We start from the raw sequence: 20,667 nt of genomic DNA on the forward strand, positions 1-20,667 counted from the left end.
CTGGGCAGTTCGCACAGCTAGCAGTCATGTTACGGTTAATTTGGCTGGCGGTACCTACTGCATATCTGGGATGAAGTTGGCCGAGGTGAAATTCGGACGTAGTTGGCCTTCAAGGCACAGGGTGGAAAAGAAAAGAAAATGCAGGAGAGCTGTGTGTCGTGGAGCTACAGTCGTGTCCCAGCCCAGAACGAAGGTGGCTGGTGTGCAGAATTATCTTCACTGCTGTATTCGCCTCCGTCTGCTTTGGTGGCATGGCAGACATGGCAGGCCTGTGAACAGCAACATCTGGGTTAAGGGTGTGTACAAACTTCCTTTAATCTGGGTACAAATCGCCTTCAGTGGGCTTCTTTTTAACACAAGAGCGCTCGGTATCCCACCTTGTAAAATTGTGTCGGTTGTTTTGTCCTAGTGTGAAGCATGTCTATCAATGTCAGAAAGCAAAAGAATGCCGCTTGAGAGAGAGCGCTTTCAGGCAGTTCACATAAGCTTTGGGCATGTAAAATTTAAAGGCAAGAAACAAAAAATCCCAGCTCTAGCACTACCACTCACATTCATTTTAGCAAAACAATTTGCTTTTTAAAGGGACCCTGCTGCACTTACCATCGGCTACTCGGAATGCATTTTGCGGTAAAGTCTATTGTCCCAGCAATCTCATCCCGCAAGAATTATGAAAATCCGTTCGCTATCATTGAAATTACACGCGATGAGAAATCGTGCATAATTGTTCCTTCTCAACTCGACCGCAGACAATGCGACGAAAGCTGTGCGCTCTCTCCCGGAGAGGGGGGCTGCTCGCGGCGTTCTCTTCGGCGGCCTTCGATATATCACTGGGGAGGGGGGGTCTCCTTTTCTTTGTAACGTGGAAGGGTCTTATTTCCAGACTGGTGCTACAAAAAAAGCAGGCATGGCTACCTGCTCGCAAGCCCGCACTGGGGCTGGTAGGGCGTTTTTGAAGCAATAAACGTTTGTTGTTGAGTGGTCTCGTTGAAAGGGGACTATTGAGTTTGTCACTCAAACTTCGTGCTAACCTAAACCACAAATGAAATGCCAAAACTGCGCGCACAGGTTCAGGCATAGAAGAGGTTGGCACACAGCGCCGACGACAGCGGATCATCACAGGAAATGCGAGAAATAAGCCGTGAAGTTGACATGCGACAACCAATAGGACAGCCATGGCCGCAATGACATCGTTTAGGCCATGCCAGGGGTGCATAATGAGGAAAATCGAAGAGAGCGTAGTTGGTTTTTCCGCGTCTTTCACTGCAATTTGCGCGCTCACTGCTTCACGTGCATGTGTGATATTTGGCTCAGACATTCCTGGCAGTGTAATCTAAGCGTTGCGTAGGTTTATTTGCACTACTCAAAGAGTGTTGCAGGGTTCTTCTAAAGGTTTTTTTTTTTTTTTTGAGGCTGTTAGCACCCAGCATTACTTTTTATTAAAAGTAACTAAATATTGCCCTCACAATGGCAAGAATTGTCCTGCTTTGACTTCGTGTAACAGCAATGAAATGTCTGTTAGAAATTCTTGGCAGAATGTTTGGCAGAATTATGATATGGTGCAACAGACACCAAGCAAGGCTCTAAATTGACATGCCAAATCTGGTAGAAAATTTCTGTATGTAGGTTTTATCATAATTGATAAATTACCTAATTTCATATCTTATGTATAATTCATATTGAATGCATTACAAATAGGTGCTGTCTTGGTAGGCTCAATTTGGTGTTACTGTATTGCAAGTTTAAAATAACATGAAAATTTCTTTTACCTACAAGTACAAAGTGAGCATAATGGACATGTGTGTCATAGTTTTTCCTGCTGTTGGCTTGGGAATTTCATCGTTGTTTCCACTTCAGTACTACGACAGTAACTCCTTCAGAGCACACGTAGTTTTCAGTAGTGCTGCATAATGTTGCCCTGGTAATGTTGTTCTCCTTTCTCCTTCAGGCCACTACATGTTCAGCGCAGTTATGACCTTCTTGCTTGCCAAACCAGTGCTGGACATTGACAATGTTCCCGACTTCTACAAAATGTTCTACAACTATAGGGTCGAGGTAATGTTTGCTTGTACTGCAAGCCGCTATTTTTTTAGACATTAGTGGGTAAATTAGTGGGTATTAGTAAATTAGTAGTAGTGGGTATTAGTAATTAGTAAATTAGTGGGTAGCAGGTACTTCGGGTCATCACAAGGTGATTCTGCTTTGAATGCAATAAAGTTAAGTTCATTAAATTCGTTCACTCTTTTGCTACCTTGTGGAGATTGATTGCTTTTTAGGTGTCTTCAGAAAACATTTTTGCTAAAATTATTTGTTTGGCACACCAAAACATTCGTAACGTAACTGAATGCCATCTTTGATGATATCAGTCCTTAATTAAGCAGGACTTTTGTTATCAGAAGTTTGTACAGCAACACATTTATAACACAGCAGACTTGACAATAAAGGCATCAAATTTCTTTGTTTTTGACAGTAGAACCTTTAGTGGACAAAACAGATTTTGCTAGTTCAAGTTTTCTTTAAAGTGATCTCACTGCAGATTAATAGTTGTAGGGCGGCAACACTCGGATGACACCGTAATGCTCTTTCCATATGTCAAAGCCAGCTTGGGGATAGTATTACAAGGGCCTAACTACCGTATTTATGCCAATATAAGTTTTTTTTTTTTTTTTTTCAAACTTTGTAGTTTTAGTCATACCCCGCCTTATAATCGTAGTTCAATATATATATATATATAGGAGCAGTAAAACTTTGAAGACGGTACAGAACACAAGAAAAGAAAACTTCGAACAAGGTAGAAACCATGATTGTTGCCTACGTTTCAGCAAAGAGACATGCCTTCGTCAGGGCCTGATGAAGGCAAGTCTCTTTCCTGAAACTTTGGCAACAATCGTGGTTTCTACCTTGTTCGAAGTTTTCTTTTCTTTTGTGTGTGTACACACCTGCACACACGTTCATAATTTCTTAGCTGTGGTTCTCCACCTCACAGATTGATGATGCCATTTTATAAATACATAGACTTCGTCTGTGCTGGCTATATTGTCGTGTCCCCAGGACTTGATATAAATATGGCGATTTTTTTTTGCTCTCCAAATGGCACCCTCGCCTTATAATCGTGGCCACCTTACAATCGAATAAATACGGTAGTTTGTCTCCGTCCCTTGTGGTGCATCAAATGCCAGGTGTTGCCAAAGAGTGGAAATACTATTTGAGAATCGCGAGATGTGGTGTCCGTTCCATGCAAGCAATACTTCATTCTTGTGTTGCGTGCAGCACCACATGAAGAGGGACTGGCACCTGGAAGTGATGGCCGACTACATGCGGTGCGGCGTGGACTTCCACATCAGCAAAAAGCGCTACATCTTCCACATTCTCCTCACCTTCTTCATGTCGCCTCTCTGCCAGAAGAGCACCAAGGTTGTTTCTTGTTCCCTCTCTCTTGTTGCTTCACCCATTCCTCGCTTTTTCATAATGGGTGCAGTTTGAATGTTTGTGGATTCTCACTAAACACATTTCAGCTGCGCCAATTGCGCCAAACTGCGCCCAAGTTCTCTGGCTGCTACATCCTGCTACATTTCCTCTAAATTTGGCGATTCTGCGCCCAACCTGCGCCCAAGGGTGTACGCCGACTTTCAGAAACGAAACTAACTACTTGAGGTTCCCCATTGAAAGCGACATAGCGGTGCACCTGTTTTCAGGACGCAATCCGAACTAAGCCCAGGCAAACTGGCCTTTGTTGCAATAACGGTGATGATGCGTTTTGCGGCTGGCGCCTCGTAGGCGTTGTGAAATCTACCCCCCTACCCGAGACTGTTAATTCCGTGCAGTGCGCTTCGCACCTATCGGGCTAGCGAGACCGGCTGCCGCCGTCGCGACCGTCTGCCTCGCGGTCTTCGGGCCGCGATATGCGTCATGCGTGCCATAGTCGTAAAGCTCGGCAACAACGTCAGGCGTCAAGAAATTGCCGCACTCACTCGCTAATGCGCCCCGACAGTGTACGCGTCGACCGGGTGCTGGCGGAGTTGTGCTGGAAGAAAAGCAGGCAAGAGATGAGGACGCAGGAATTGTAGTTACAGTGGAATCTGGATGATATGATTCTGGGTATGATACGAATTTCTAGATGATACTAACTTGTGATAAGTCCCAGCAAAATTGCATTGTTTGAAATGGAAAAAATTTCGGCTCTTAAGAACGGACCTGCAGTGCCCGGCGGATGATACGAACGAGTCGACGAGGCGCCCAACTGCCGAGCGAGCAAGCTACGGCGATGTATGGGCTCTCTGCCTTCTTTGTCACTCTTTCTCCAGGAACAGCCGGGCTGTTGTTTTCTGCTCGCGAAAACGCGCCGCGCACTTTACAGGCACGCTGATGCCGCCGCAAAACCACCCGCACGCCGTGCGGGGCGTGGCCAGCCGTGGCAACGTGGCGGCGGCTTCGGTCGCAAAATGATGCGGGGTGCTCAACAGACCGCTTCTAATAGCTCTTTAAAATTCCGCTCAAAGCACACACGAAGTTTCTTGTGCAGTAAATGAGCTAATAATGTGGGCGAAAACGATGCTATAAAACATCATCCGCGCCGCTAGTGAAAGCGCCCATGAAATATCTGTCAGGGTGCTAAGCCTAAACATCCTAAACTGCCGCCGTGAGGCACAAGACTTCTCATTGGTGCAAGTCTTCAGGCTCTTCCCACTCCATGCGTGTCGTGCGTAATTTTCTGACCGCAGGCGCCGAATCGCCGACACGGGTGTGAAAATATAGCGCGCACAACGCTGGCGCGCACAAATCGCGTGCAAAAACACTCTTGTAGGGACCTTGTGCACCGCTAGTGAGATGAAAGCCCAGAGAAGACCGCTCGGCGACATGGAGGTTAAAAAAAGCAGAAAAACGTCACGTATTTCTTCACGCGAAAGTAAGAAAAGAAATAAACGAAAAAGAGCTTAATTGTTTGATCTGTGTTGATTATACGAATTGAATTTCGGATGATACGAATATTTTTCGCGGTCCCGCGAGATTCGTATCATCGAGATTTTACTGTAAACAGATGAGAATTTAAAAGTGCAGGGGGGAGAAAATAGTATGCAAGGGCAGGAAACGGTGAGAGAGTTCGGGCCGCGCGCCAGCGAGCGAGTAGGGCAATTTCACGACGCCTGACGTTGCCGAGCTTCACGAGTACAGCACGCATGTGACAACGCCCGTCTTAGATTTCACGTAGAGTTCATGGAGGCATAGAATTCACATATGTGGAAATTGAAGGTGAAATGCGCGCATGTGGCCTCGCAGGGAATTATCATAGTCTCGGGGGGGGGGGGGGAGATTTCACAACGCCTACGAGGCGCCTGCCCGTTTTGCTGTGTGAACGTCAACTGAAGTTTCTGCGCACAACTGGGTGCGAAGCCCGTCGACAGGCCTTGTCGATGGCATTTTCAAAGCTGAACGATTCGTACATTTTACTTTTATTTTGCTTTTCTTGTATGTGTGCCACTGCAAGTTGATGGGGATCTCATTTCATGACCGCCTTTAGGCATAGCAGTGTGCAAACAAATGTCAGAGCGGTTATTTTGCCTTGAACCCTTGTTATACACGGCCACCTTAACTGCCGTTACGAGAACGGCAGTTGGCCTTAAAGGGGCACTGACACAAAATTTTGAAGGCGAGATAATTTCGGAGATAGATTGGTGGGAACACATATACATCATCTGCAAAATATCAGCGGCGAATACCGCCTAGAACATATTTAAAATCAATTTTAAAGTGTGCGAAACGCAACCGACCTGCCAGCAGAGGACCACGCGCAATCGACATCCCGAGGACATCGTGTAAATAAACAACATACAAACACGTCACGAGTTTGTGTTTGCCGCTTCCGCACTGCCGGCGTTTTTCGCCGGCTCGCCGCTCCAATCGGAGGGCCGGATGGCGGAGCTTCTGCTCTCGAGAACGAACGACCCGACCGTCGGCGGCGGAGGCGCCGTGATTTCGTCAGCTCATCGGGCAGCTGGCCGTGACCAAAGACCAAAGTTCTACAGCGATTCCAGGCACTCTGTTTCTGTTACTTTTTATTACCATTGGATGCAAAAACGCGCCGGAGACACGAAAAGCCCACTGAGCTAGCCGCACGGTCGCTGTGCAGGCGGCGGCCACGGCCGCGAAGTGGCCCAGGCCGGCGCAGGTAGCTCGAGTGATAGCTTGTTACCGCTGCACGAAATTGTTCCCAAGTCCCGACCATAGCGGCTTACATGAGAAAGGAGTTAATGATGCGATGGCGGGTTGCATTAAAAATTGTCATCTGCGCCGCTTACGAGAGCGGCACTCGAATATCCGCTGCAGTGCTAAGCCGAACACATCTGTAGGCGGACCTGTAGGCAGACCGGCCGGCTGCTCCCAGCGCGCGTCTTGCCACGCACCGTCTCGAGCGTCGCGCGTCGTTCTTTCGCCGCGGTAGCATTTGCACTCGCAGCGCCTGCGTCACATCCACGGTCGCTTTTTAATTAAGCGCCTCACGTGATCAGTACGTGGGGCATTCGCAGAAACTGCCGTCGATGCGGATTCGACAGTGCTACGGCGGCTCTGCTCTGATATCCCTCTGACGGTCACGTGGTCAGCTTTGTGCACACAAAATCCACAAAATCCATCGTTTCGCGGCACTCGCTGAAACCGAAACTGCGACTGGCCGCATTTAAAATGCCTCTAATTAAACAACCGTCGCACGCTGAAGCAAATAAGGTTTCTCCAGGTTATAAGTGGGTCACTAGCTACTTATCGCAACAAAAAAAAACAAGATGCAAAATTTTTGTGTCAGTGCCCCTTTAAAGGCAGTTAGGAGGAGTTACATGGCAGCGCGAGCGCTATTGGAAATCCAAAGCCGTTACTGGTCAGTGCTCCCACGATAGGCTTCCAGTAGTGCTTGATTTTACATAGCATGTTTGTAGTGACGAGCAATTTTTAGTTTGTTCATAGTAAATCTGCTATTGTGTAAAAATGAGAGCTTGTTTTTTTTTTTTTTTTTAATTTTTGTTGTGCAGGTTACTGCGCATAGTTCGATGCAGACATTCTTCAGGAGACTGATGAATATGGGGACAAAATGTCCATATTCTGGGTTCTTTTAATTTTTTATTATTGTTGAAGGGCATGCTTTTAGCAATTATCTATGGAGAATGCAATACGTGTCCTAAAATTGCTTCTATCAACACCTGCTCCAAAAGCTGGTTTTGCTGCTCCAAAACGCATTTTTGCCTGCTCTAAAAGCTGCTCCAAAGCGGCCTAAGCTGGTAGCATCACTGACATTTTTGTCTTGTTTTGCTTTGTTTCTCAGTCAAATCTATGTAGTGTCCGTACTCTGGTAAGAATATATCTGTTCACTTCAATGCTGAGACAGTGAACTTGTGTTCTTCTAAAATGTTTCAGTTTAAAACCAAAAGCATGAGCTTATATGTGGCAAAGAAAAAAAAGAGGGAGGGGGGGATATAAGAAAGTCGAAACTTTCTCCTCTAAATTGCCAAGGAAAGCTCAGTGTATCTTTCGTTATGCTGTCTCAATTTTGGCAGTGGCTGGGTGTTCCACAAAGCATTATTTTCAAAATTCTGCGGCTTTTACACTTTACTAACACTCTTATCACACCCTTTTAATAAAACTTGAGAGCAGTGCTCAAAGGAAGTCAAATCATCGTGTTGATGAAGTTAAAATCTCGTGTAAGTGGCAGTCACTGAACACAGGAATGCACATGTATTTAAGTGTGTCTTTTTTTTCCTTTTTTTTCCCCCCTGCAGGCTCTCATCTTGAAGGTTCTCATTGCTGCCGTCAAGATTCCCAAGGCTGCCCGAATACTCTGCAGGGAGCAAGGCCTCTTGATGTGGCTGCCTGCAGCTTTGGAAAGGTACAGCATTGAACGGCCGCGATGCGTTCTGTGTATGCGTGCCCAGTCTGAGCTGTCAACCAACCAGCCTATCACAACCTAGTCAATATTTGGGCACAGTTTGGCATGGCTTGCGGTCAGTTTATTCTGTGGTCACCGTTTTGTGTGTGTAATTGGAGCCTCTCTGCGTGTACGTGCGAGAACAAAGCTCTTTCTGTCTTCCTCAGAAACGCCGAAGAAGAAGGGGTTCCCGAGCTGTTGCTTGAAGTGGTGCACCACGTGTGGAAGTCCAGCTTCGTGAAGACTCTCCGAGTGAAGGACCTGCAGGCGGCGAGAGGCAGGAAGGTCAACAAGGCTTCCAGGGGCGCACCGGAGCCCGCAGAGGAGGACGAGAGTGAGGACGAGGACAGGGAAGAAGGCGGAGGTGGGAAAGGCGGTGAAGATGAGGCAGCGAGCATCCTCGCCAAGCGAGAGAGTCTGCGCTACTACGAGTACTTTCCCTACGAGTTCCTCCTGACACTCTTCAACATCCGGCAGCATGTCAGGTAGGTCCGCTTGGGGCTGTATTTCTGTAACCAAAGAGAGCTGACTGGGGAAACTGTTCTTTTGAAGCGCAGAGCACTTTAGGGGCTTGGCTTGTCGTCGTAGCTCATCGGCTGTCACGCTATCTAGCCACTGCAGTTATGCGGCGTCACGCACCCAAACAGACGCTTCAAAAAGTCACCTGCTTGTCCCTCGATTCAGCCTTTGGGCCAAGAGTTAAAAGATTTGAACAAGTGGTTTGTATAAGCAGAACCGTTCGAAACTCCTGGCGCCGCTGGCACTAGCCGTAGTACATGTCCCCGTTAGTTAGCGCGAACAAAACTGCAGAATGCATGTACTTGCATACGTACATATGTAGAATATATGGACTCAGATATATATATTTGAGCCAGAATATAGTATGTACTTAACTGGCAGCCCCCGCATTCATTTACTGAAGAATGCTCGTTGGGTTAGTTTTTACAATAGTAAATGAAAAAATTACGCCCACCTCCCCTCGCGGGAACCCTGGTGTGATGCGACGCTGAGGAGGGTTCAAGCGCAAGCGGAGAGCAACCGTCGACCGAAAGGCCGCCGGAGAGCGGCACACCGGTTATATGCGCAGCGCGCCCGAAGGAGAGGAGACCGCGGAGAGAGAGAGTACTGCACATGCGCAGCACCGCGCGCAGCGCCGCCCACCGGCGGAGTGAGAGCGCGCTGGGCCGCACACCCGCAGATGTTGAGAGAGAGTGTTCGCTCTCACCTGGGCATGCGCCGGCGCCAGTGCGTCTGCCGCGGCTATGACGCAACACAATACACTTTAATCCAATCCAATCGAATCTAATCCAATGCCCCTCGTGAGAGAGTGTTCGCTATCGGAGAGGAGAGGGAGAGAGTGGAGGATAGACGCAGCCTTGCGGACAACAACAATGGACGCACGCAGGAAGGACAGGGCCGCCGACAAGAGATGCTCTCAGCGTCGCATCTAAAAAAGTTGCCGCGGAAGGAAAAAAAGATGATGTATTCAGAATGGCGCAGTAAGGCTCCAGCATGTGTGAGACGAAAACAAACACAAAAAGAACAGAGCTTTCACTCGTGCTGTTCCAGGCAGAGGGCGCGCGAGCACTGCGAAGGCGGGAATATCGAACTGCATTGGACAAACCCCCTGTTCAATTTATCAAGAGAGGAATGAGACGGGGAGACGAAGCGTATGAGGGGTGGTAGCAATGAACGGATAAACGCGCCACAGCCCATTTCGCAAATCACTGCTCTGCACTTCAGAGAGCTTTCGCATTGAGTGGAACGGCTTCAATTTTTTTCTTTCTCTCTCCCTTCCTTCCTTCCTTTCTTTCTGGACAGCAGCAGAAAATTGAGATTTTGGCACACTTTAAAGATCCCCAGGTGGTGCAAGTTAATCCGCAGCCCTCCACTATTGTGCAGCGCATGGCACAGGTGTAGCTTCCACTCATAAAAGCCCAGTTTGAGTCTGGATTAAGAAGGTGGGATCGCACAAAGATTTAGTGCTCCCTGCATTCCACGTCATGAATTCTTTCTCAGGATTTTTGTTGAAGATACACTTACTCCGTTTTGCTACCTCAGAATGTTGCATATTTTTTTTCCGACCCCCATTTTTGGCAGCATAAACAGATATACTGCAAAGAATACGCAGTTGTGTTCACTTTTCTCATAAACTACTGCTGCGCTGGGAATTCTGGCTTTTGTAACCGATTTTTCTGAAATTTTGTTCTGGTATGTACAGTTTGCGGGCCTGCTAGAGCCCATCTGTGCTTAAATTTCGTGATATTTTTTTTTTGTTTCACATTTGTGGATATTTGCAGATAAAAAAAAGGCTAGTTAGGGGAAATTAAATTAGAAGTGGTACTGTACTTACAAAGGGAGTTTAATGTCACTTGGCCTTATTAGAAAGTGGCAGAAAAAATGTCTATGTTTGATTAAATGAAACAGGGTTGCAGTAGGTATTCTATTTTTTTATGCTGCAGCAATAGTCTCTGCAACAGTCCAGTCAAATTGTGGGTGGCACAACACCTAATGAATGATCCTGAACGTAGTGATTTTTATATCCGTTGAAGATCTGTGCGAAAAAGGCATCATGTTAATGGGTATTCCACGTTAGAATTGCCGTAATACACAGTCATTCATTAAAGTTAGGATGTACCCAACCAGATTTGTTCAACTTTTTGTAATGCGTACCTGCTTTTAGTACTAACTACTTATTCTTTTTCTTTTTCTTAATTGTCCTTACTTTGTGCTTCAAGCTCAAGGAGCTGCCATGAGGAACCTGGACATTCACCATAAAAAAAAAATTGTGGTAGAACTTGCAGACACTAAAGTAGCAGTGTGAAGAAAAAAAGCCAGCCAGCATTTTGACAGCATTAGTAATTTATACTTTTTTTTTCTTTACTTTTTTAGGTCCTGCATGAACTTGGACACGTTCAACCAGTTCACGGAGCAACTCAGTGACATGCTCTGCTTTGTGCGTGCCCGGGAGGCCAGCGGGAAGAGCAAGGCAACGCAGAACTGTTGCCTGCCAAACAGGGACATCGTGTTCGAGCTCTTGGAGCACTGGAAGCACTTTGCAGCCGGCTGCCGCACTGCAGATGGCTGCAAGTCGTCGAGCCAAGCCGTAGCCAGCATCGCCCTCCACTGGCCTCCGGATGACGTGACGCCGTCGCAGGAATGGCTAACAGCGGTGGACTTTGCACTCCGTCACGGCGTGCAGACTCTGGAGTTCAACGGTGACTTGTTGGCGTGGGTGCAGCGTTGGCTGGCGTGCTCTCGGGGGCCGGGACACGCGGGGAAGCTGGTGAACTTTAGCAGCGGAGGTTGTCTCGAGCGGCTGCTGTCGAGGACTCACTGGTCGTTGAGCGAGGTTTTGGGGGCGAGCGGCGAGGAGACCAGGCCTGATGTGGTGCCCACGACTCTGAAAGTCACGGATGCGTTGTTTGGCAAAGCTGCAGACGCACTTCCTGATGCGGAAGGAGAGGCGTATCGAAGAGAGATGGTGCTGCTGAGACTGGATGCGTCGTTGTCTGGTGAGTTTGTGGGTTGTTTTGGTGAATGCCTTAGCTGACACGGAAAATTGGTTGTATGGTGTGATTGACAGCTGAGGAGACGACACGTCGTGGAGCTCACAAAATTTTCCGAGGCTTTTAAAGAAGATTCACTTGCATTGCATCTACGTAATGGTCAGTTGATAAAAAAAAAAAGTTTGCAGCTCCACTGTGTAACTTTAAACATTTCCAAGTGAAGTTCTTTCCTGTATTCTAGTCGTGCACTACCCAGTTTTCTACGGACGCAACGAGGTTATGTCTGTGGCAAGGGTGTTGAGCTGGAGGTTCCGCCGTTGTTCCATTTGCATGGCCATGCACAGCAAGGGATAACTTCATGTGAAGTCTGCTCTTTAAAACATTAAAGAAAAGTCTATGCCCATAGTTAATTTATCCCCCGTGGGCTACTTTTATAGTTCTTCTAGAGACAGTGCCCCTGAGCCCACGAACTAAACCAGCACACTTGTGCTTAATTAACAGCAGGATGATTGAGAATAAGTGGCACATATTGGTGCAGTGCAGTGGTCTAATGTTGTACATGGTTGCAACCTTCCCCTGGCTTGCTTAAAAAAATAAAATACAATAAATTGCCCGCTGTAAAAAGAAGGAACAAAATGCTATAATGTTTCTATTAAGCAACTGCCTCTTAACATCAGTAACATGTTATCATGTCCAATTGTACAAAGTAGTCACTAATCTTTCACGGAATCAACCAGGCAAGTGTGATCATTGCGTTTTCAGTCTCTTCTGTAGTACCCCATGGTGCGATATACAGTGTACTGGGTTAGTTGTAACAATGTCTTCAGCCATTTGTGGAGCAAAACCACAGGGAAGCGTGCGAGGCTTCCTCACTGAACTGCACGCGTGAGTGTTTTCTGCGTTTTGAAGGGGATTGTGCAGACAACAGCATGTTGAGACCAGTGTTAGAGTACGCAATTTGTACTGGGTGCGGTATGATGTAGCTCTCCGAGCACTTCTCCGAGCAAAACACTAGCAGTTGAGCTTGCGACCTGCACGGATGATTGAGGGCTGTACTATTAGTTTTTTGTTGGCCTTGTACACCAAAAGTCAGAAGCAGGTTTGTTTTGATGGGGCTTTTTTTGTTTGCAGGTTTGTTTTGATGGATCATTTTTGTGGTTATCCTGCACCAGCACATATTTATGATTAAGCTCAGTGCCCCGTAATCTAGGTCATTGCAGTGCCCATTGCACCAGCTTTAAACAGTCAAGTTTTTAGGTACTGGAAGTTGTATTGCCTGGTCTCCAAATGCTTACAGATCAACTGAAATTTAGTCGTGGAGTGTAATCATGGAGTCCTTGGAACCCACAATTTCAATGCGGCTGACAATTCCTAGCTCTCTTCTAGATCTCCATGCTTCCCCCACACAGGGAAAGCTGAAAGTTTTTGCCTGGTAGCTTCGTTTAGTATCTTGCTATTTGAACTTTTCATCGAGCTTTATTTTTTTTTTTCTGTCCCGAAGAGTTACAGGTTACGTCAGTGGTAAACTTGCAGAGATGGTAGTCTTTTTGGCTTCTCGCATTTAAGATATGTTAAAAAAGCACAGATGTGGCAATATGCTCTCAGTGGGTTTAATAAGTGAATTATGACGTATATTTTTGGATCTGAGTGAAAATTGATGACATAATGTGCAATATTGAGATACTGGTGTTCTTTTTTCCAGAACTGGACAGGGCTCTGGCAATTTCTGTGTTGTTCCATGAATTGCTGCTGAGAGTAAACAAGGCTGGATGAGCAAGTTGTACATATGTCCTTTTCAACGGGCCTTGGGCTCTGTATGGATTGTAATAAATGCGTATTTTATTATATGGTTTCTTTGTTGTGTTCCTGCCTGAATTCATACAAGTGGTGTCAACTGATACAAGCTAAACACAGCAGCTTTTTGTGTTCTAGCTGAAATTTTGCAGAATTTCAGGGCCAGCAAAGCATTCGTGCAGGACGATTTAAAAACTGACATGTGTTCCTACACTGAGTGTGCAACCTATTTTTTAACATTATTAGATTAAAGCAGAGCCATAAATTTTGGCCAAATTTCTCCAAAAATCTTCCTAGTAAAAGCAGAGCAGCATAGGCATCGTTTTCTCATATGGTTTGAAGATGCAAAATTTTGTATTTCAGCAAACATCTTCCAACCAGCTTGGTTTTATTGCTCAATTACTTGAGCTTGTAGCACTGTAGCACTTTTCGTGGCACTGAAAACTTGTTTCTTAGTCTGACCTCTCTCCTCAATAAACCTGTAACTTATTTTGACCACATAGTCTGTAGTGCCAGACTTTATTATAGCAACAGTTGTAACAGAAGTACTGCATAGTCAGTTGGGCGAGACGATGAAGATGGAGAAGTGCGTTTATTCTGTTGGAACAGCATGAAAGAGACGGACGAAAGAAAAGGTAGTGCACAGGATGCACGCCGTGGCTTGGTGAACATGCTATGTTGCAGGTCGGCACCTGTATTTTGCTTGTCCCCTCGCTTTACTTACGCTCTATGTCTTCACAGTTCATACCATGCATTGACATCAACTGGTTCAAGCTTTGGCTTTTATGTTTTATGGTGCTTTCAACCTATGTAGCAACATTTTCTGCAACCCAATATACCTCTATGCAGGAAGCAATTTTTTAAGCTGCAGTGTGCATTTGCACATGAAAAGGTTATGCTTGTGGAAGGAAAAAAAATCGTGCAGCCCTCTGTCTAGCAACGACGATGGTTGAAGGCAAATTTTCTCGTGGTGTATTCCTTGGTTAGCCAATCCCACACTGCGAGTATGTGCTACTCTGGAAGTACGCACCGTGTTTCTAGAACACCCACAGCAACTTTCAGGTGTGCACTCCGTAGTCCTAACGTTTAGGTTTGGGGTGTACGGCGCGAATCAGTACCTGCTGCTTGGCGTTCGATCCGACCATTTTGAAATGGAGCAATCGGATGGACTCCGGCTTCATAACGCGAGGGACCCAGGTTTCATTCCGGCCACAGGAAGCGTTATTTTCCTTTCACTTCACCCACGATCATTAATCGATGATGATGATGATCGCTATTAGTTTCCCCTTTGTAGCGGGGCGATGACATGTCCTCTTACCAAAGAGGACTAATAAACCTGTTTTATACTCGTGGTTTAATACTAGCGCTGCTTAGTGCTGCCACAAAAAGCTTAATAGGCACAAAATACTTTTTTTTTTCTATTGCAGGAGGAAACTGTCGTAGGCAATATTCCCCTCTCTGCTTTTTGTCCACCAGCATTCTAATCGTCTTTTCGTCGCCTCGACAGCCTTGAAGTTAAGTTCCTCTGTGCTACCCTGAAATCCTAGGGCTTCTGGAAGCCGAATATTTCCCTCATGTAGATTTGGATGGCTACCTCGCATTCTAACACTTTGTGCCGCATAGTTTCTGTTTCTTTTCCGCAGACGACACATACCCCATCATTTTGTGAATACTTCCCCACAAAGCTCTTAGTTCGCAGGCAACCTGCTGTAGCCTCAAAAAGCAAAAAATTTCCTTTCTGATGTCCAATTTCTCAGCCCTGTACATCTCTAACGACGTTTCAGCTTCCTTTTCTTTCTCTCCATTTATTCGTTTCTATCTGCCTTGCCTCTTTTTTTTTTAACCTGGCTGTTTTGGATTCTCCACTGTTCTTTCCGTATTTCATCTTTAGCCTTCTAGTCTTCCTTCCCCGTTGCGTGTCCACGCTTTTCAAGTATAGGTACCTAAAAAACTTAGCTGCCCACCTTCGTTGATCCATTGCTCTCAGCCTCATCTCAAAACATACTTTACTCTGTGCTTCTCGAACTTCAAACCACACCCAGCCCATATCTCCCTGCACTGCTTCGTTGGTTGTTTTCCCATGCGCGCCTAAGGCCAAACGTCCTACCGTTCTGTGGTTCACTTCAAGGCCTGATCATCATCAGAGAAAGTTGGCTTTCCTGCAGGGCCTATTGGCGTACAACGGCATCAGGGAGGACAAAAAGCTTCACTTTTGAAGTACTTAAAAATTTCTCACAACAGTGACCACGCACCTAAGGGACACATACACGTGAAAGTGAGTTTGTGTATTTAGATGGGATTGCAGTGCCGAGAATACAAACATGCCACTTGCGCGACCAGAAATTTTTTCTGCATTGTGCAGAAAATGCCAAAAGTTGAAAACTGGTATTGCCACTATATATGCTTTTGTGCACTATGATTTGTGATGTTGTAAATCTTTAATGGCGAAGTGCATTTGTTTGAAAAGAACAGCAAGGTAAGAGCATGCATGTACAAAAGCATATGGGGTAGGTTTAGTTAAACATGTTTTTAAAATCTTCCCAGGTGTTCTGAGCTATTGTCTAAGAGACTCGATGGCGAAAGCCTTGCATTGTATACAGTGCCAACAGGGTCGTACACAAGTTTTTTTTCGGAGGGGGTTATGAGTTATCGGAAGTGAGGAGTTTTGCCGAAAGGAACACTATCGGCCGTATTCTGAGTCCCTCGTCCACTCGGCTGAGGGGAGGATTCCGCAATGCTTATGCACGGGGAAATCGATTTCAAGGATCTCCTCGACCTGAGGCTCGAGTGGAGGAAGGACTCAGAAATACCAGGGTAAGGCTCACTTATGCACTGCCCGGAAAATATTTCGGAGGGGGTTTGAACCCCCTTCCTCTGGCCGCGTTGCTGACTGCCAGGCTTTTTTGGGTTGGCCTAGGTCAAAACGGGAATGTGCACGTGCCGTAACAAAAACACCCGGCAAAGGTGTGTTGTGAGGGTGTTTTATCGGGCGGAAGCAGGCGTCTGGGTCCTGTTGCTGATTAATGACTCCCGATACACGCTGCCAGGCCTTTCGTGGTATTTGGTACATTTCACGTGGTATTTTGGTATTTTTGGTACATTTCACGTCCTGGATCGACTTGAATGGATGGCCCATCTTTTTCAAGGGTACCTAGCATGAGACAAAGGTCTTAATAATTATTAACTTCAGCTTGATAAGCATTACTATACAGGCTGCCACACTAGTTTACACGGTAGGTTTTCTTTTGGATTCGAATTCAGTAAGATGCTTTGCATTGGTGAGCAAGTGTAGTCGAAAGATTTGTGGAGGTTTATGTTGTTGTTATCTGTTGTTACCACCACTGTACATGCACACTACAAACAGCCAAAAATATGATATTATTAAAGAAAATGGCAAGGTGACGATGTAAGCTTGGCGTTCATACTTCGAACGAAAAAAAAAAAGGACCAAATTTCCGTCCTTTGTGCACAGCATGCACTGTCTATAGCATCTAATGCACTTCAACATTACAGAAAAGTTGAAGATTGCAGTTGTTTAAAATGGACTGGCTGCTATCTTTTTTGATACAGATTATTTCTAAATGGCAAGTGGCAATAACAGCAGCTATGATACTCTGCAACATGTTTTCTGACTGGACATCTGACCTGTACACCAGCCATAGTTGCTAGACATCTGACTCTCTAGACACCATCACTGCAGCAGTGGAAGAAAGCTGCTGACAAGCCGGGCTTGGCACCTGCTTAACTGCAAATTCTTCGCCCTGGGTCTTCCAAAGCTTATGCATTGTCTGGGCTTCGCTTCTAAAATTCAAAGGGGATTACCCAAAGCCTTTCATGCGAACGAAATGGCACACTGTCTCAATGAAACAGCAGTGGTTTTACACAGTTGTGGACACACTTTGTTACGGACTGAACAGTAATAAAAGGTACCGCACAGAGGAATGAATAGTACTACAACTTTAATTCACTGTTCTTCCTGTTCAAGGCGATACTTTCCGCGCATACTTCTCGGCAACGGCACTATCCCGGGGCACGGCACTTGTCCCGGCACTTCGCAGATACAAAATTTGTCGTAATGTCGGCCGAAATTCGCCGGCGTGTCCTTCTTTTCCCTCATAACCGCTTCTTTCTCGAGCTGCTCTTTCGTTTTGCCCAGCGTGACGAGCATCTGGTTCAGGATGTCGTCTTTACTTTTTCCGTCCACGTCCATGATGACCTCTTTGCCGTCTTCAAGCCAGAACCTGGCGAAAGGCGTCGGCGTCATGTTCTTGAAAATTACCACCTGAAGGTCGGGGTTCTTGTACTGAACCTGAGGCAGGTACCAGAAGACGAAATCGTTCATGCCTTCGTGCCGATCCCTGGCTCTTCCGGTGGTGTTGAAGTTCAAGCTCATGATTTTCACCCGGTCCTTGAAAACGAGGCGGCCTTTCTCGAGGTACTGCAGGGTTCTCCTGATGGGCGCGGGACCTCGCATGAAAGACATCTTGGTTGCGTTTGAAAGTCCGTTCACTTAGTAAGCACTGACCGGTCACGTCACAAATGTTAGGGAGCTTTTTTGCGCGTTAGGTAGCTGCAGCAGGACGTGCTCATGACCACAACATACCAAAACTCGGGTGAAAACTCCCTACATGGAGAAAGCAGCGCACGCACGCGTTCACCGTCCCGCATGCGATGCTCGCGATGCTCGTCGGCTTGTTGAACTGGATTGACTTGGCTGGCTTGGCCAATCAAAACTGGCCTCGAAGGAGATTGCGACGAAAATGCGAAAATGTGTTCTTAATTACAAATAAATTAAATATTTATTTTACAATGCAAAAAGATAAACTTATTATTGCTGATAAATATTGGTAAGGTTAACAGTTTGACTCACAACGTAGTATGCAGTTGTGCTCGCAAACAAAGCATGTAGGTGACGCAGTCGTCGCTGTATCTACTACGCTACACAAAAAGTAAAAAGTTCAGAGAGACCGACGCAGTTTGTTGTTGGTTTGTTGTGCGAGGTGATGTGCGTGGACAGTTTTGAATGTATTCGCCGTTCAAGTAACTAAATGTTTCCTGGGGACTTAGCTGCGTGAAAGTTTAATACAAAGATGCAGTTACGCGAGTTTTTATCGTTTGTTTGGGTTCTTTCGGTTTGCGCCAAGCTGACTACGGCGGGGAACGTTTGTACGGACAGCATTGGAGCGGTGAACGGGCCCGTCATATTCAGGTAAACTTTTTGTTTCGTTTTGAGCAGTACCGCCCCTGGGTGCAGACCTCTTGAGGGGCCCATTTGTGCTAACTATCGGTCAACGTTTTTCACATTCATTGTTCGAGGGCTTCATTATTTTTACGGAGCGAGTCGGGAATTTCCTTGGGAACCGGACGGGCAATGTGTCCGTGACTCATGCAATTTCACCATTAGTGCGTGCGTTTCAATGGATTCGGGTCGTTATGCGATCACGTAGCAGTATCCGCGCGTGTCATGCTTCCGTCGCATTGCGCAATGTTCTGTCGTGCCTTCTTTTATTCGCTGCGTAAGGTTGGGTCGTAAGTCTGCTTTACAAAAAAAGGTGACTCCGCTGAAATGTCGGTGCAAGTTTTCGCACTTCCGCTACGTGACGAATGGTTTCACCTGTTCCTGTCTGATCGCCTGTTGGACCGGGTGTGCTAACTTGTTTCGCTGAAAAAGGCATTTTTCTGGCTTCATTTTAGCTGTCGCTTTGAGTTTTAAATTCGTGCTGATTGAGTCTTAATACTGACAGTGTTGCTTCAACGTCAAGAAAGCATTTTGGTGCTGTTTAGCGCACTTTATTTCTTTCCACATTTTTGCACCCCTATGGGCAACTCTAGCTTGTTGCATACTTTCATCAGCGCGGTCACTGCTGTTTTATAGTTCGGGTGTTGTATACGCGGTTTCGCATTTCTGCTTTGCTTGAACGGTCAATTCCGCAGCTTGAGCTGGTTCGTCACTGTCACTGTTTCGTTGCTTCTATCTTCACTGTCACTCCTTTATCGCAACTGACAAAGCACGTCTACACAGAAGCGCGAAAAAGCGGAGGCAGTGCTCTTTGCTATCGCGTGAGAAGTTCGCTCAGTTTTGGTGGTCACGGGGTTTGTCCTTACTGATACTGAGGTAGCTCGTTATTATCTTGTTTTTCTGTTTTTGCGTTCGAGCTATCGCAATCGGCATGCCAGTGTGCATAGATATCGCTTGCCAGACAAGGCTTCCGGGTAGTTCAAACAAGTGCAAATTAATCCACGCGTGATAATTTTCTTTACCAGTGAATAGCGGCCCGAAATCATTCCGAAAGTATGAGGGGGGGGGGGGGGGGGGGGGGCGGTGCGGTGCGGTGCGGTTCTTTTTACAACTGTATCTCGTTCTGTCATTATTGCAAGATTCGCGCTGGCTTGATTGCCAGGCGGTCCAAGTGTGTGTCACCGGCGTGCCGCCGGTCACGGGATGTATTGCTCATTCTCGCGCGCATGCCAGCGAGAGCACGTATTGTTCAGCTCTAAATTAAAAGTCCTCCATCTGTTCCGTTTTTCTTTCGGTGGCTTTTTACGCGTTGTCGCGCGCGTGATGTATTGGAGCTCTGCGGAGTACTCAGTGGTCACGCGATACTGACTGAGCCTGTCTTCGCGGCTAGGTGACTCAGTTCGGGTGATTTCTTTTCCCGATTGTACAGGGCTCGTCACGAGTTCGCCCGTTTATTTTCGAAAACACCTGTTGGGCCCGGCACATCCTGTTTCGCATGGCAACTGGAATGGAATTTATCCAGGAAAAGCAGTAGCGTGTTCTAAACTTGCTCTATTTCAACAGCTGCTTCTGAGTTTGGTGCTAGAGCGCGACGATTTTTCTGCAAACTTTGTGGCGGCCTAGAATGCAGTGATGAGCGATGTTTTTCCAGGTGTTTCGGGTTCAGGGGGTCCCACGTGCTCTACCCTTCCCTCTCTCTTTTTCACTCTCTTAAAATGATCTCTGCGGGTCAGCTGCATTCTGCGTAGCTGCGAGTGACATATGCAAGTGACAGCCTAGTGAAGTGAAAAGGTCAGAAAAATGCCAAGTGTATGGCCATGATGCAACAACACATACTAAACAAATATCTGATTAAAATGTTCAAAGCTTGAAGCCCGGTATGCGCAAAAAGAAGTTGGAAATGTAGCTTTTAATTGTCTATTTGCGCACTACTTTGATGAATTTGTATTAATTTTGAATGAATTAAGCCCTCATCATTGAAACAAAATCTAGGCATTGAGTAGTGAATGCTGTGTGGTGGGGATTATATCACTTTATGCAAAATCAAGCAAAATAAACTGCCTATTTATAGGCATCAGCTTCTCGTTTCAGGCTTTGGGGGTCTAAAGATCAGAGATTTCATAGGAGATCCTGGTCTTCAGGGAGGAAAAAAAAATACTGGAAAATCATTTTGATATCCTATTTCTATTTCTGACCTAGCAGTTTTAAAGACAACACTT

At 46.2% G+C, this 20,667-nt stretch overlaps 3 protein-coding genes across 3 annotated transcripts in view; 2 read left to right on the plus strand and 1 right to left on the minus strand.

The window, feature by feature from the left end:
- Positions 1-13,267, plus strand: part of LOC144152607 (nucleolar pre-ribosomal-associated protein 1) — an 84,042-nt gene extending 70,775 nt beyond the window's left edge. The window contains exons 33-38 of the mRNA XM_077683933.1: positions 1,946-2,052; positions 3,268-3,411; positions 7,761-7,867; positions 8,074-8,391; positions 10,799-11,421; positions 13,118-13,267. Of these exons, the coding sequence (XP_077540059.1) occupies positions 1,946-2,052; positions 3,268-3,411; positions 7,761-7,867; positions 8,074-8,391; positions 10,799-11,421; positions 13,118-13,188 (1,370 nt within the window). The 3' untranslated portion in view covers positions 13,189-13,267. The remainder of the gene's footprint in view (positions 1-1,945; positions 2,053-3,267; positions 3,412-7,760; positions 7,868-8,073; positions 8,392-10,798; positions 11,422-13,117) is intronic.
- Positions 13,268-17,151: 3,884 nt separating this feature from the next.
- Positions 17,152-17,892, minus strand: Mrps25 (mitochondrial ribosomal protein S25). The gene has a single exon (XM_077682683.1). It carries the CDS (start codon positions 17,690-17,692, stop codon positions 17,174-17,176), a length of 519 nt encoding a protein of 172 aa, XP_077538809.1. The 5' UTR covers positions 17,693-17,892; the 3' UTR covers positions 17,152-17,173.
- A 265-nt stretch (positions 17,893-18,157) lies between these two features.
- Positions 18,158-20,667, plus strand: part of Lerp (lysosomal enzyme receptor protein) — a 73,468-nt gene continuing 70,958 nt past the window's right edge. Inside the window, exon 1 of the mRNA XM_077682684.1 lies at positions 18,158-18,418. Coding sequence (XP_077538810.1) covers positions 18,300-18,418 — 119 coding nt within the window. The 5' untranslated portion in view covers positions 18,158-18,299. The remainder of the gene's footprint in view (positions 18,419-20,667) is intronic.

This window comes from Haemaphysalis longicornis, unplaced genomic scaffold, assembly GCF_048455015.1.
Source record: "Haemaphysalis longicornis isolate Haplotype H1 unplaced genomic scaffold, Haemaphysalis longicornis Haplotype H1 scaffold_9, whole genome shotgun sequence".
NCBI lineage: Eukaryota > Metazoa > Arthropoda > Arachnida > Ixodida > Ixodidae > Haemaphysalis > Haemaphysalis longicornis.

What these genes read in the sequence shown, in the direction of transcription:
- Mrps25 (XM_077682683.1), bottom strand. Translation starts at nt 17,692, where the DNA reads ATGTCTTTCATGCGAGGTCCCGCGCCCATCAGGAGAACCCTGCAGTAC.